The following is a 16,870-nucleotide window of genomic DNA, read 5'->3' as shown; positions in this document are numbered from 1 at the left end:
TAAGGTCCTTATTTGATGAATCTGGAATTTTCGAAAGCAGTGCTACTTTAAAGGGATAGTTCACTAAAACTTTAAAAATTCACTCTTGTGTCTTTCATTTCTTTTGTACCATTAAATTAAACATTTTGAAGTGCTAAATCTGACTCTTTTAAATCACGGTTCATAGCAACTATGTCTGTCATGTCCAGAGATCGCAAAAAAAGGTGTTGGTGTCATAAAAGTAGTTAAAAAACTAATAAATATTATAATTTATCTCATCATTTTCTAAAATATATTATCCTCATAGCTTCAATTTAGTTTTTCAAAAATAAATTCTGCACTGTAAAGTTCACTAAAGTGTTAAGTATACGTTCATTTTTCCTCACTAGTGACACCCAATGAATTTGTCAAAAATACTGAATTTCCTGAACACTCACTCCATCTGCAATTGGTGGGACAAACAGTAAGTTTTTGTAACATCAAAAACCCTACACATTTCAGCTTTGCCTAATTTAAGTTATGAGAATCTTGCCTTTGAAACTACATTTTTAAAGTAGCTTCCCTGAGAGTGTTAATGATAAACAGTGGAGTGGCTTAGACCGCCAGCCGGGGTCAAATCCCACAATGTCAACCTGGTTTGGATAAGCTGACGATCTTTCCTTCTCTCCCCATAGGGTACAGGCAGCCCTGGGATGCAGCTGGACCACAGCTGTAAAGCTTTTGGATCTAAAGTTGCAGCTGTGGTGGGGAGGGTTCCTGGCACCGTGATTTGGTGGATAAACAGAATTGAAAATCACATTGCCAGGGATTTCCACCCCTGCACAGTTCTTCAGGTGCCCCACCTACACCGCCAACCTGACCGGGTGTTTTTGGAGATCCTTTAACAACAGACAAAGAACCACAGAGATTTGTCTGAATTAGACTGTCAGAGCTCTTGTTTACATGTGGCTTAAAGTCAACACTGACTCTATTTAATTTCCTAATGCACGTTCCTGCTTTTATTGTGCTGGTTTTATCATTCATCAAAATGTACTTGCTCCACCTAGGAAACGATTTTACTTTAATCAGCAGAGAATGACTATGCTCATACTTATGGAGCCCCTAAAGGGACATGGTGATATAAGATGGGAAGAAAAAATTATATTTCAATGCTCTCGCATTCTCTCCCAAAAAGTTTTACTTTCCCACAAGAAATGTAGCATTCCTTCGTTAAAACTTTTGCATTCCCCCGAGAATCTTTGCATTCGCTTGCAAAGAACTTTGCAAAGATTCTCGGGGGAACGCAAACATTTTCAGAGTGAACGCAAAGTTTCATGGAGGAACTCAAAACATTTTTCCCATTTCATATATTTTTCCATCACCATGTCCCTTTAGGGGCTCCATACATACTTGGAGTTAGTGATTTAAAGGATTAGTTCAGTTTTAAATGAAAATTAGACCAAGCTTTACTCACCCTCAAGCCATCCTAGGTGTATATGACTTTCTTATTTCTGATGAACATAATCAGAGTTATATTAATAAATATCCTGACACATCCGAGCTTTATATTGGCAGTGAACGGGACCAAAGAGTATGAAGCTCAAGAAAGTGCTTCCATCCATCATAAACAGTTCATAAAGCTTAGATGCACCAGGATATTTACTCTGGGGGTTAATGAAAGCCTTCTGAAGTGAAGCGATGCATTTGTGTAAGAAAAATATCCATATTTAACAAGTTATGAGGTAAAATATCTAGCTTTCGCCAGACCGACTTCTGTATTTAATTTACGAAATTCACTTTTTTCAGCTTCATACTCATTGGTCCTTTTCACTGTCATTATAAATCTTAGATGCGTTAGGTTATTTATTAATATATATTAATATTTATTAATATAACTCATCAGAAAGAAGAAAGTACATGTAGGATGGCTGGAGGGAGTAAAGCTTGGGGTAATTTTCATTTTAAAGTGAACTATTCCTTTAAATAAACCCTTAAAGCCTAGAATTAAACTTTGGTTGATTACTTTTCTAAGAAAACTTACTTGCAACTTGTTTTTGTGCAAAAATGTGCAAAAAAAAAAAAAAAAAAAAAAAAGTCCCAGGAGGATCCAAAGTAAAGGCTCTTTCACACAAACTATAATGATAACGTTTTAAAAAATCGTTCTAAAATTGAAAGAATAGCCCACACCACAACTACAACGATTAGGGCACAGAGGAACAACGCCATTGGAATCACTTTAAGAATTTTTTTTTTTTTTTACCAGCTGATGAATGATAAAATCATTGACAGCCAATCAGAATCCATCCTGCTTTAAAGAGCTTGTGAAAATAAAGTGGCAAATTAGAAAACTGCAGAAAATGTAAAACTCTTTTTACATGGCGCTTACTGCAACATATTGAGATTCAGTCTTTGTTTGTGCAACCTCTTTGGCATTTAGTTCATGTGAGTGCAACTGCTTGGTATGTTTTTCAGTCTCAATAACACAAACAGTGACTCATCGCTCTGGAAATATCATGTTTCCTCAGGAATGACAGATAATGGCTTACTGGAATATCGGCGAAGGCAAAAGGGCATCTGGCAAGTTTCATAAAAAATGGAGATGCAAACCATGCTTGACACCCACAGCGCTTAGGACTGTTATCAGACGGTGCATTATGATTGACTGAAAAGCCCAGAGTAAAACAGCTCCCAAAGCCTTTACAACAGCTTCAATGGGGAAGATACTGACATTTTTTTATTCAAACCTAGATTTCTAAATTATTTGTGCAAAGTCACAATGACTGGGCGGGTATAATTACCCAAGATGCGCCGTGTTTCTAGATAATACGCCTCATTCGGTCGCACCCTTTCCATCTTGAAGTTGGTCCATCAGGTCATCACTTGCTCAAGGCACAGAGCTTAGCTAATTGGTGAGCATTGATCCCTTAAGAATACTGTTCACAGTGGCTAAGTTCAGTGCCTGAAGTGAACTGTATGACGGTATGTGTACAGGGAAATCCACCCGCCCCATCATGGTCAGGTGATGTCCACCCACTTGCTCTGGCATTAAAGTAAGACAGGGCAGGAACTGGGCGTAATGACGGGTGGGATGCCAGTAAATGTGAAACCAGTTAGGACACGCACACAAATGAGGCAGGTTAAGCTCTTAGATCCATGGTCTGAGTACTGTTAGCTGAGATGGATGAGGCAAATGTGTCAGGCTTTCATTTCACAGAGGAGCTTCTGACCACTTTGTCGAACTCAATGGAAGCACTGGCACACAAAGTTAAAGTCCATTTAGACCAGTTCTTGTATGTTAGTAAATTCACTCCAGTCATTAAAAAGCAGAAAGGTGTCGATGTTCCAGGAAAGCAGGGGCAGCGCTTGCGCTACAACGAATCATTATCCGTCACTTTGATGGACTTAGTTCAGCTCTATTTGTATTGTTTTCCTAAATCCCGCCCCCTTTTTCAGCGGTAGTATTTTTCCTTTCAGTTTTCTTATAGGGATTTTTTAAAAAGTCTTTGTTAAAGAGTTATAAGCCAATCAGCTATGAGGTGAATCACAACACTATTTGTTTTGATGACAAAAACACAAACACTGTAAAAGTTGAGAAAACTTAATAGTTTATGGCAACAAACTTCAGCAGATTTTTGTATAAACTGAATGCAAGAAGTTGAGAAAAATCAAATTTGTTGACGTTTGTTGCCTTAAACTTTTAAGTTTTCTCAACTTTTACAGTGAGGTACAAGATGGCTTGTCATGGCTAAAGTGAGGGAAAGATACAAATAAATACAAAATAAAATAAATTTTTAAGTTTATTGTACAAAATATGCGTATATATATAAAAATATTAAGATCGTAGGGAGATTGTGTTGATTACGTAATTCACAGCGCTTTATGTGAGTGGGTGGGGCTAAAGTTTGTGGCGCTTTTTGCTTTTTCGACTCTGATTGGTGGAATTTTCTGTACAGCATCATGGGTAATGTATTTTTTCACCATGAATTTCACTGATAAACGTTTATTTTAAAAATAAGTTGAAATAATGTGGTCTGGCAGCTTCCGCTGAAGCAAATACTATCAGTTAACAACCTCATAGCTTACAATAAGGCTGTCTTTAAATGTTTATACGTTATTGTTAAAAATCATTTTCCCTATGGAGAAAATGAATGGAGTTTTCCAGAACTTGACTGTTGCACTCTGTTAAGTTTGAAGTATGGGGATTTGACCAAAAAAATGGAAGTCAATACAGGTTTTAAGAAATTGGACAATAGATTAGTGTTTCCACCTTTATAAATCCCTATTTGTTCCTCACTTTTGACATTAGATGAAATCCATGGATTTAAGGACCAACTTGAATGCATGTGAAATCTGCATGGGGAAATATTTCGCACTCATGCTAAATTCCTGATCGCATGGACTTCTACCAAATTGATTGGATTTCGCCCATGAAAATTCACCAAACAATGATAAATGTGACCATTTTTGAGAACAAAATGGGAACGGACGTGCAGGTGTGTAGGGTTGTCGGTGAAGGCATTTGCTCTTGCCTCTTGCCAGCTGTAATAACTGCACTTTTAACCTTTAATTAACTGCAAATTGGGGTCAGAGTCTTTGCAAACAAGGCGTGGTGTTGTGACCATCCCTGCAACTTGTCCAGGCAAATCCTCACAGATCATTTGAATAATTGCGATGGTGTGGTTTTGATGAAACGATTGAGGGCTGTGCCTTCTTGTGCCTGCTGAACTGGTATCAGTGTGCTGATTGAGTGCTGGCTCAGTTCAGCAGGAACAGGAGTGAAGTCCTAAACACCACTGCTTTCCTCTATCTCCAATCTGAATTCATCATTCTTCAGTATCCTCCAATCAGCATTAAGTGTCCTTTACTCTAGTCCAATCAGCGTGAAGTGGACTTCTCTTCAACTTCATCTGTCATCAGTGAATATAAAACATGTTTTCCAAACGAGCCGACCTTGATAAAATATGAATGGTTTACCATTAGAAGTCAAGGCATTGCGGATAATGGATTTTTTGCATACTGATTAAAGCCATATCTGTATTTTTAGCATTGCACTCTGTTCTCAGCACAAGCACGGCAGTGGGAGCGCAAAATATCGAGATCTTTCAGTGTTCCTGCTGAAATGTATGAAGATGTATGTTGAGCAGGTTTTCCTTCATATTCGCTGTGCTTCAAAAACTGCCTGCAGTGTCTCTGCATGTTAAAGATAGTTAAAATGAATTACGGCAAGAGCCTTATTTTAGGTCGCGCTGTCATCTCCTTTTACACGTATAAAAAATGGAAGGCTTCAGGTAGATCATAAATCTACCTCAGTCTGTTAACTTTCTGCAGTCTAACTTTGGCTTTTCCTTTTTTGCATCGCAACAGAGCTGCTCCTGTAACTATTAAGGAAAAGACTGAATGTGCTTTTCATACTGTTGCTATATTATTACTAGGGTTTTCAGAGTGTTAGGGTATCAAAATCTAGTACTTAGAAGAAAAAGAAGCTACACGATTTGATTGCTTCTTGATCCCTGATCTACTGTATAGCATAGGATAGTTTCCATATATATTGCAGGTCTTGCAGCCTTACTTGAACCGCTCTCCTCAGTCCGCAGCATTGACAGCTACTTGGAAAGATTTGTGCTACTCAGAAACAATTATAGGTCATAAACGCATCAGTGGGAAGGAGCTGCAGGGATGAAAGCTGAAAGCTCTTATTTTAGTTTCACAGCAATGTCGGACTCCTTTTATCATGCATTGCAGAGACTGACCAGATTTCGTGACGTGGCCTCCTTAAGTTGTTTGATATTGTTTTGTTCCCTCTGCCACCATGTAGTCAGTGTGTTTGCGGTCCAGACCAGAGCTGTGCGCTTTATAATTGGTTTAACTTGAACAAGACCAGCTGTGCAATAAAGCAGCAAAGCCGTGTGAAGAAACCCACAGTACCGGGCGTCCGTAGATCCTCCTGGGTCACGGTCGAGGCAGCGCATGCGGAAAAGGATTTCACATCTGTGCTGAATGTAAGTGGTTGTAATGTATTTATTAAAATACAATTTAAAGACATGTTGATACCACATGAATGTCTGTGAGGTCCTCGTGCCACAGATGAACTGTCCTCCAATCAGCTTGCAGTGTGCTGCTATCCTACAGTCAACAAGCAGTACCCCTTACTCTTCTAATCAGTATGCAACATGTTTTCCTGCCCTCCAATCAGTATGCAGACACTATTTATGGCATTTGGGTCATTGACGAATACAGTTTTTAAAAATATATAATGGATTTTGAAGTTTTATTAAAGGCGCAATATGTACAATTTTTTGCAGTAAAATATCCAAAAACCACTAGGTCAGTTTTATATATTTTGTTCACTTGAGTACTTACAATACCTCAAATGTTTCCAACTATTTGTAAATCGTGAGAAAACTGCAGTTTTATCCAAGTCTCCGGGACGTGTGAGGAGTCGCCTGTCAATGGCGTCATACCCGCGTTACCCTCGGTTTCCGGTTTCATTTTGTAGAAACCATGGAAACACCAAAGACGCTTTAATATATTACATGTTTTAATAGACAAAGGAACAACTGTTTTGATATATTTATAGACAGAAAATTAATTATTGTTATATAGCTCAACACGTTTAGTCTTATTGTTTAAATCTAATTTTCTTGATTTTTTGCGAGTACCATGCTTTACCATGCCTCAGAGAAAAACACTATTTAGTGAAGTAGCTAACATAGCATAATCAGATGCAGCTTTATTTTTAGTAACAGTAATACAGCATTTTCTCCATCTTACAATACGTTTTAAAATTAATTGCGTGCCATTTATCAAAACAAGCCATCCAGCATTTAATAAAATAATAATGTAAAATGGATCTAGCATACTGCAGTGTGTAACAGAGTCTCACATTATTTTCAACACTCTCAAATGTCTCTAATATGATAAACAGAGCTGTGTTACCTCATACTTGACCTCTAACAGCGGCATAATAAAAGTCCCGCTGCTCGTGAGGCGTGTGTTGATCAATCGCTCCAGCTCCTCGTTCAGCTCCACAACACTCGCTCCTGCTCTGCTTCATACTACAGTAACGTTAATAATCGCATCCATGAACAAGATTTCTGCTCGAGTCCAATCCCTATTATTTTCCACCGGCTGTGAGGTGAAGACCACTTACCAAGCTTTTGCGCTCAAAGCGTACAGAACATTTTACATATTGCACCTTTAAGTTTTAACAATGAGATTATGTGTTTTTTATAATTAATTAACACTGCTTTTGTCATTTTTTACAAGATGGACAAAATTTGTCACCAACAAAAAATCATTTGGTTTAACCAAAATTTCGGTTACCGAATGACAATATTTTCAAACAATGTTAACAGGCTGATATCTAGCTAGCAAAAGGACAATCAAACATTTTATATTTAGTACAAGTTTTTAAAATATTACAACATTTTCCATGTTTTATAGCGGTTGTACTGAATGACTTGATGTTTCAGGACATGCGTTTGAGCAAGTGAAAACATGGATTTTTAAACTTTTTAAACTTTGCTTCACGACCAAGTGGTCCTTTGTAGGTGTCTGAATGATGTCACATCCTGTCACATGATACTGACCGCATGACTTGATCCAAAATGGTCCCTTTATAGTGGTTACTCCAAATGACATCAATGAAGTTCATTTTTCCGGACATTCTTTCTCATAACAAAGCAACGACTTCTACACATAATTTTAATACTATTTTGCACTGTGTTTATATATGATGTTATAAAATCATGCCAGAATAAAAAAAATTGCATTTATTAAATCTTTAGATATTTTAATCACAAATGAAATGGCTGTATTGGACTTTGGACGGTGAAACCGAATGACCTTTTGACGCTTCAAAATCTTTAAAATACCTTTATATGTAGCAAAATATAATTAAAACCTTTTGGATTCAATAAAGAGATCTAGTTGTACTACCTTACGTACTTTGGATATCATATCTTTGTTTTTTTATTATTATTAAGGCCTCTGGACAGAAAAATGACCCGTCACGTCATTGACCCATTTACAGAAGTTTCTCAGGCAACAACTGGGTTAATTTTCTCCTCTAGGATCTCTCAAACAAGTTAAATCATGTTGCAACTGAATAATAAACACAATTAGTTTCTTGTTCAGCAGACTCTTGTCCTAAAGGGAAGAATCATAGTTATATTACCCAGAGCCAGTTTCACATCAGTGAAATTAAATGCAAATCACAACAATCACCAGGGAACATGTTAATCTAATCTGTTGGTTGTATCTGATTTATTCACAAGCATTAAAACTACATGTTTCTCTCAATTAAAAGATATTAGACCATGAGAACGTTGTGTTTGCCTTTATTTCTGCTCTGAATTGTCAGTTAACGGTAATAATGAATTCATTTGCATGGACTGTGAATGGTTTGAATTGCTAGCAAGCTAACCAGCTACAAATGTGCAGACACCCGATCCCAGGACCCTCCGAGAATGTCATTATCTGTCTGCAGAACACCTGGAGGCGACGCGCAGTAATCACGCAGGGCGGGTAGGTTTGTCTGCACGCAACCCTTCATGCCCTCTATAATGAGAAGAACATAAATCCATATTAACTTCAAGGCGGCATGCAGTCGTAAACTAAACTGTAATCATCACAGGAACGTGTTTAAGGTGGCATTTTAGGTCAGTTCACACACGATGACTGCATTAGCGTCGACACCAGTGGACAATACCGTTCTGTTTATTAAAAGCGCGCGCTGCTGTTTAGAATACGAAGATTTAAATGCTCGCGCTCATGAAGTCCGGTGGATTCTGATTGGCTGTCATCAGCTGAGGAAAAATCGTTATGAAAATGTTTCTAATGATACGTCTGCTTTGTGTCACCATCGTTAAAGTTATACATTTGGCAGACACTTTTATCCGAAGCGACTTGCATTGCAGGGAAAGCAAGAACTCGTTAAATGTGTAGGCCTACTTTGAATGCAACGGGTCGCTCTGAATAAAAGCTCTTCCAAACACATAAATCTGAATGTGAACTGTCTCTTGTCATAAAAATAGAATGATTATAATTATATAGATTACAGTTGTCGTCCATGATGTAAACAGGCATTTATGATGGTAATTCCTGACTTTGTGTAGGGGTGAGGCAGGTAAATTGGTACACCTTTTGTTAAAACGTGTAATTTAGATATCTAGAAGTTTTTTTTTTCTACTTTTGTTAAGTTTAAAATCAAGCTATAATATTTCAATGTAAATGCAGCTGTTATAATGTGTTAATTGCAAGTTATATACCAAAAAACATTTTGAGGTCATGTTATCCCAACAAATTTATTTTCAGGTAAAGTGGGCCAGCTGGTCTGGTAAAGAGGTAAAGTATACTGTTTATTAATTAAAAACACATTATTTATCAACACATTATAAAACAATTGACCCTTCACCTGGAGTTTGATTGACAGGCGATCTAACCAATCATAACACTGAGTCTGTCCTTATGTCCGACAAAGCAGTCAGGGGAGTTAGATTAACGTTGGTGGACTTGAACTTGAAAAATGGTACTGAAGTCTTTCCGTGGTTAAAACAACATTCCTTCTGATGTTCATTCATGTTTATTTGAAATGAACTTGTAGGAAGAGATGATCGGTTCATGAGCCGCTTGAACTGAGGCGCTACTGCGATCTGTCACGACACATTAAAGAGCTACAAAATGGTATTGTTTAAATTTCTTTAAAAATTACAAAATTTGAAATTTGAGACTTTGTTTCATATCAAAAGCAACCTGCTCTGTCTTGTCTGTCAAAGTGTTGTCCTCTTTGCTCCACAATACATTTTTGAATGTGTAAGAACATGATGTGTGGCATGATGGCTTGTCGGCATAGCAACAGTAACTAAAGGGGTCGGGTTTTTGCAAACGGTCAATTCAACAACATATTTAACAAACCTAAAAGCATATTATAGCCTATAGGCTATGAATAAAATTAACCAGTTCATTCAATGCATGTGTAAAATTCAAAACAACTGATAGAAAATGTTGTGTTGACATCAAATTTGATTAAATCTGAATATCAGAATATTCAGAAATCAGAATATGGATGAAAATGAACTCTTTACACATTCAGCCAGCAATAGTGGGCCAGCAATATTTAAACACAAGAAAACTAACACAATTTTATTCTTAGCATTTTATTTCCTGTTAACTGTAGTAACAGACAAAACAGGAACTGTCACAATAATATTTGTTTGCATTTAGTGAGCAGCCAGTTAGAAAATAAAATCTTATGTCAGTGTGTTTTCTACTTTTAACCATCAGGATGTCATCCTTTGAGGATAGCGTCCCTTTAATTAATGACCATTGTAAATCCATTTAGCACAGTGCAATCAAACTTAAACGGCCAACTTTACCTGCATTCACCATACAAGTGCACATTAGTAAACAGCTGATTGCATAAATTCATCACAAACAGACTTCAAGTATGTGTTACTCATGCATTTTGAGTCCAAATCTATTGTTTGTGTATATTTCCCTAAGTATTTAAGGGACTACTACAGCAAATATGCTAGCATTTCTTCAGGAAACGTTACTCATATGATTCCCTTACATTTGTTAACATGTAGGCTGTATAATCTCTGGCCGTATTCATTTCTTCCATCCACTGTGCTTTCCTCCAATTGCTGTATGTGTCGTCCAGATGGGTTTAAGATGGGCTGTCATGTTATTTTTGGAGGGCTGTGGTTTCACATGTACACTAAAGAGTTTTTTGTTGTTGTTTTTTATATTCTTGAATGCGGATCTTTACATAAATCTGAATGTATCAAATCACAATCCTGAAGTTTTGTCCTCTAAACCTTAACCCGAATCACTGAGTATCTTTTGACAAGTGAATATGATTGTGTAAATGTTATGTATTATTATTATTATTAATAATAATAATAAATAAGCTTAGTTTGAGGTGTTTGAAATGAAAATAGGCTACCTGATGCCCTTTGCAGTCTTGAAGCATATATACATACAGCTATGGAAAAATTTAAGAGACCACTTAACATTGATTTCTGAACTTGGAGTGGTCTCTTAATTTTTTCCATAGCTGTATATTGTCTCCCTCTTGTGTTCAATGAATGATATGGACTGAAAATCTTCAAGAAATCTTGCAGCACAAATAGCAATCAATGCATTTTTATTTCCTTAACACAATTTCAACAGTGCATACACTTAAAATATTGCCCTGAAAACTTTAAAACAGTTTTACAAGTGCATGTACAAAATATACGTGCAATACGAAAATATACTTTTTATATATTTAAATTATAATATTTATATTACTTTTACATTCTTTTAGAAAACAATAAAAAGGCAGTTTCTATTTGAGAATCTTACAGTTCTGATTGCATTGCTTTCAGCTCAAATTACTCAAGTTGAGTGATTTTTTTGTTAGTTTTTCATGTTTTTGTTGCACAGCTACTCACATTTAAAGTCCCTTTTGCATGATTTGACTTCAGCACAGAAACTCAAACCAGCTGACGTTTAACCCACAACAACTGAACCAGCCCTAAAGCCACAATGATGGAGAGTTTGAGGAGGTGCAGTTTCTGTGGCGAAGGTGAAACACACCTGCCCATCATGGCCTAACCACTTGATGCAGATAAACAAGAAGTGGTGGAGCTGAGGCGTGTTTTCTTGCCGTTCCTCAGTTCGGGTGGAGGGCTGGTGCTCAGGTTTCGCACCTTGCTGAAGCTGTTGCGCAAACTGCTGTGTCGACTCCCTGAAGTGCTGGAGGTCTCCTTGGACATGAAAGTCTTGGGGTCGCACAGTCCCGCCTTCAGACAGCAGCAGCACAGGAGCGACGCGATGGCTTTCCGCAGCTCCAGGCTGCCGAACGAGTAAATGAGCGGGTTCATGGCGGAGTTGAGCACGGCTAGGGCGATGACCCATTCGGGATTGAAGAGCGTACTGCAATTGCGAGAGTAGCAGAAGAAGTCCACCAACAGGAGGACGAACAAAGGTCCCCAACACACCATGAAGACTCCCACGATGGAGATGACAGCCTTCAGGAGGCGCAGCGAACGCTTGCATTTGCGTACTGAGGTCACCTCTGTGCTGCTGCGGACGTGGCAGTAGATTGCAAAATAAAGTGCGCCAATTGTGAGCAGGATTATGAAGAAGATGACTAGGGCGAACAAGATGTAGCCCTTGGAGTAGAGCGGGAGAAGTGTAGAGCAACTTTTCAGGTCGCAAACGCAGTTCCAGCCCATCAGTGGAAGGAAGCCAATTATTAAGGCTGTTATCCAGCACAGCCCCACCATTATGTAGATTCGGTAAGTCTTTGTGGCGGTTTTCTGGTGGACAGGCTTCATCATAGTGGCATAGCGCTCGACGGCAATCAAGAGCAGGCTGAATATGGACGCCGCCAAGGCTACAAACAAAAGTCCTTCACGGAACAACCACAGAACTGGGCTTAATTTGAAGGTGCGTTCGCCGGACATGTAGATGTTGACCACGTAGGCGGATCCCGTCAACAGGTCGCTCAGTGCGATGTTGGCGATGCAGATGAATATCCAGCGACGACGCATGCGCATGCGGAAGAGCACTGCCAACAGCACCATCAGGTTCTCCAGGATGATGAAGACGCTGAAGCACAGGAACAAGACGGTGACGGCGCTGATGCCGCTCTTCGAGGGCTTGCGGTGTTGGAGCCGCCCTGTGAAGTTGTAATGCCCCAGGATGAGATTGTTGCTAGTCCAGTTGTACATGTCTGGGCAGGAAGAGGCGGAGCTGAAAGAACGTAGGACCTCCATGGTGTGAACGGCAGGAGCGTGGAGTTGAATCTCACTGGGGTCGATTCGGACGTCGATGCAATCGGACTCCAGGCAATCAGACTCCGGCTCCTTGGGAATAAGTCCTGAATATTCTTTCCCTCTCAGAATAACCTGGTGGAAAACGGTTTGTTAAACAAAGTTCAGTTTTATTGGGTTTGTGAATTGAATAAAATCAAAAGTTTAAAAGTTTAAGTATTAAAAATAAAGCTTCCAAAATGGGGTTTTTGTAGAGGAAACACATTGGGTTCCCCAAAGATACTTTCAGTGCACAGTTCTTAAAATAACCATTCTCTTCTTATCAGAGCATTTTAATAATCTAAAGAATGTTTTTCCACTTCAAAGAATATTTTGTGCAAAGGAAAGTTTCCACACTATTAAAAATTTCTGCAGTGATATCATAGAACAACCAAGATCCTTTAAGTAAAAATTCCTAAAAGAACCCTTTTTCTTCTTTCTGTGAAGAACTTTAGTAATCTAAAGAACCTTTAGTGGAATGGAAAGTTTCCATGGATGCTAATATTTCTTCATGGAACCACAAATGCCAAAAAAAAAGAAAAAAAGTATTTTTAAGAGTGCATGCTATGATTTTGTAAATCCAGGAACGCATCCTACTTGGTAAAACCTTGCTAACATGGGATTATAAAAGTCCACCTGGCTTTCGAAGTGGCTTCACACTACAGGGACAGTCCCGCTGCAAGCATCTTGCTCAAGTGCACAATGGTGTCATCTCAGAAACTACTATTTGCGGTGCCTGTTTCGGTTACCAGATTTTTTACCATCAGATTACACCACCGCCCACAAAATATAATGATGAGAATAATAAAGAATAATTGGTAACACTTTACAATAATGTTTATTAGTTAACTACATTAATTAACATGCACTCATACAGAATTTATTAATCTTTGTTAATGTTAACTATTTACTAATACATTAAAATCTTGATAACATTAATTAATGCACTGTGAACTGACATGAACAAACAATGAACAACTGTATTTTCATTAACTAACATTAACGAAGGTGAGTATATACAGTTACAAATGAAGAGATGCAAAAGCCTCTAAGTGCCATCTGAAATGTTCTTCTAAAATGAGCATTTTTATCAAGCTTGTATATTTTTATGTTCAGTTATTTCACTTTAATGGCAATGAAAATGACCTATTAATTGACATTAAAGTGAAATTACTGAACCCTAAACATACGAGCTTGATAAAAATGCTCATTTTAGAAGAAAAGTTCAGATGGCACTTAGAGGCTTTTGCATCTGAACTCTTCAAATGTATTCTTTGTTAGTTCATGTTAGTTAATACATTAATGTTTAACTAATAAATGTTATAGTAAAGTGTTATCGAATAATTAAATTATTTTAAATAAACTTTTTTTATGTAGTTCTAAAAACGTTATATTAGAAGTAAACTCTTCTTGAGCTTGACCTAATTTAATCTCTGCACGTGTACTGTACATTTAAATATCTAGTTTCACTACTGCTCTTGTGGTTAAGGGGGTATTTCAGCGTGGAATGTTTAAAGAGCCAACACATGCAATAAATCAATCAATCAATCAATAAACAAATAAATATTTTAAATGTTTAATTTAAATGCATTAATTGTGTGGTTCATGTTAAATCAATACAATGAAGTTTTAATCTCAATATCAATGCAAAAACTTACTAAATAATTTTCAAAAGACTTTTAATAAATTTTATATATATATATATATATATATATATATATATATATATATATATATATATATATATATATATAATTAAAAAAAATTCTTAAATTAAAACAAAGGACATATTTTGCTATCTGAACTCACCTCTTATTAGTGATGCTGGTGTAACTGGTATTGAGCCATGCTCTGATGCTGAAAGCGCAAGCGCTGGGTCTCTGAACCATTATATACCCTGCAGTAACAAGGAAGGAAGCATTCTTGCAGATATCTGACACACCCAATGGAGAAAGCAGAAAAATTCGAAGTTTCTACAGTGTTTCTAAAAATGCACAATTGTGACATTTTCCCAGAAAGTGGGAAAGTGGCCATGAGAAAAATAATTTGGCACTGCATGCAATACGATTTGGTAATGCATATCATACATATTGGGGAAGATTTGTCATCTATAATGTGAATGCTATCTGCACGGCCTGCAAAAACACACAGTGAAATATAATAAAGAAATAAATCATTAAAAATAAAAATGCATACTTGAAAAATAATTATAAAATACAAGCAATATTAAATGCATATTAAAAAAGAAATATAAATATATAAACATAATGGCTTCAATTTTTTAAACAATTTACAATATTATATCTGCAATAAAATATTAACTGCAACAAATGAACAATGATTACTACTACTACAGGAAGCCACTGTGCCAGTGTCTACTCCGCACGTGTTGCAGTAATCAAAACATTTTGCAAGACCATTTAAATACACTGATGCTCTACACATTTTCTTACAACAGCTTTGCTGTTGCTTTAACTGATATTTCTCAGAAGCCAGTCAGCAAACAGGAAGATGACCTAGTAAAAGTGGCCTCCTCCCTTGCTGTTTTCAGTTCACCTCATCCAGCTGGGTGGAAACACACACACACACACACACTTTACAAACCTTAATCAGCTACATGTCTGTTTAATATACATTTTCAATTAACAAATTTAGCTGATTTATCCTAAATTTTCAAATACTGACAAGGGAATGCCAATCATAAATATTTTGGATGTGCAATGATCCATTGCATTCTTCATAATGTTCTATATATATATATATATATATATATATATATATATATATATATATATATATATATATATATATATATAAATATATATATCACCTGTTATAAAGTAGAAACTTTATCTGTAGAAAACAATCTGATTTTGTCCCCTTTTTTCCATGCAGCATTTCTTCACTGTCTCCTGAAACTATTTTAAATCATCTGAGTAGAATCACGCAGTTTCATTTTACACAGTTTCTTTTCTTCATTTCTGTTTTGTATTATACCATCCAGTAAATGTTGGGGTAGGATAAAGGAGGGGGGACTTCTGAAACTACCACATCCTGAGGTAAGAAACAACACCCTTCACAGTTGCCAACGCCCTCCCGACACTTGCACGTTGAAAATAAAAAAAGTGTTATCAGAGAAAGCCACAAAAAAGCAAAAGTGTGTCACTATTAAGCATGATCACGTCAGCAGAAACTGAACCTGCGTGATAAACAAGTTGTTTACAGCTTCAGGAGAGATTCAAGCTGCACACCAAGCAAAAATGCTTTAAAACCTGTTGATAACTAACACCAGGGATGATAACTTTAATGATAATGATGAAGATGAAGATAAAGTTCTTAAAATCACCCTGACTATGAAAGAATAGCAGAGTCTACACACATGGAAACACACCAATCGGATGCACTTGACTGAATTTATGTTTCACAAGATCTTTTGAAGTGAAAACATAAGAATTTCATAACAAAATGTTTTAAATGCGTACGTTGTAGTGGGTAGTGAAGGAGAAGCATCATGAAGGGCTCGGCACACATGTTCCTCCTTTGCTCATGTTTAAAAGTTCAGTTCAGTTCATCTTTATGAAATTGGTGATGAATAAAGTGAGCACAGCTGGAATCTGGACTACGAAAAAAAAAATGTTTTTAATCAAATGCTTTTAAATGAAAATGAAATATACAACAAAGAGTGAACTGTGTAGAAAGCTTTTGAAAAGTAGGCCATTCTTATAGACACCTTCATTTAGTTAATTAAAGGCACAATATGTAAAGTTCCGCCACTAGAGGTCACCATCAAAACAAAGGTGTAGCTTGATGACGGCAAGTTTTTGCGCAGAATCTTGAGATGTTGTCTTCACCTCACAGCCGGTGGAAAAGAATCGGGATGGGACTCCGGCAGAAATCATGTTCATGGATGAGATTGTTAAAGGGGGGGGGGGTTTAATGCTATTTCATGCATTCTAACTTATTTACACAGTTAAAGAGTTTGATTCTCTTGCTAAACATGGCCGAAGTTTCAAAAAATTAGTTGGACGTATGACGGAGTATTTATGTGCCAGATACACTACTTCAAACCTGTATTACGTAATAAAGGGTGGAATTCCTTGTACGGGCAC

General features: G+C 37.1%; 1 protein-coding gene across 1 annotated transcript; it reads right to left on the bottom strand.

Moving 5' to 3' along the window:
• Positions 1–11,102: 11,102 nt before the first annotated feature.
• Positions 11,103–15,337, bottom strand: s1pr4 (sphingosine-1-phosphate receptor 4). The gene is made up of 2 exons (XM_067396720.1): positions 14,571–15,337; positions 11,103–12,857 (listed from the first exon to the last, which is right to left on the bottom strand). Exon 2 carries the CDS (start codon positions 12,723–12,725, stop codon positions 11,556–11,558), a length of 1,170 nt encoding a protein of 389 aa, XP_067252821.1. The 5' UTR covers positions 12,726–12,857; positions 14,571–15,337; the 3' UTR covers positions 11,103–11,555.
• Positions 15,338–16,870: the final 1,533 nt, after the last annotated feature.

The sequence above is a fragment of the Chanodichthys erythropterus genome, chromosome 10, assembly GCF_024489055.1.
Source record: "Chanodichthys erythropterus isolate Z2021 chromosome 10, ASM2448905v1, whole genome shotgun sequence".
Lineage (NCBI taxonomy): Eukaryota > Metazoa > Chordata > Actinopteri > Cypriniformes > Xenocyprididae > Chanodichthys > Chanodichthys erythropterus.
This window is presented reverse-complemented; position numbering and strand designations above follow the sequence as displayed.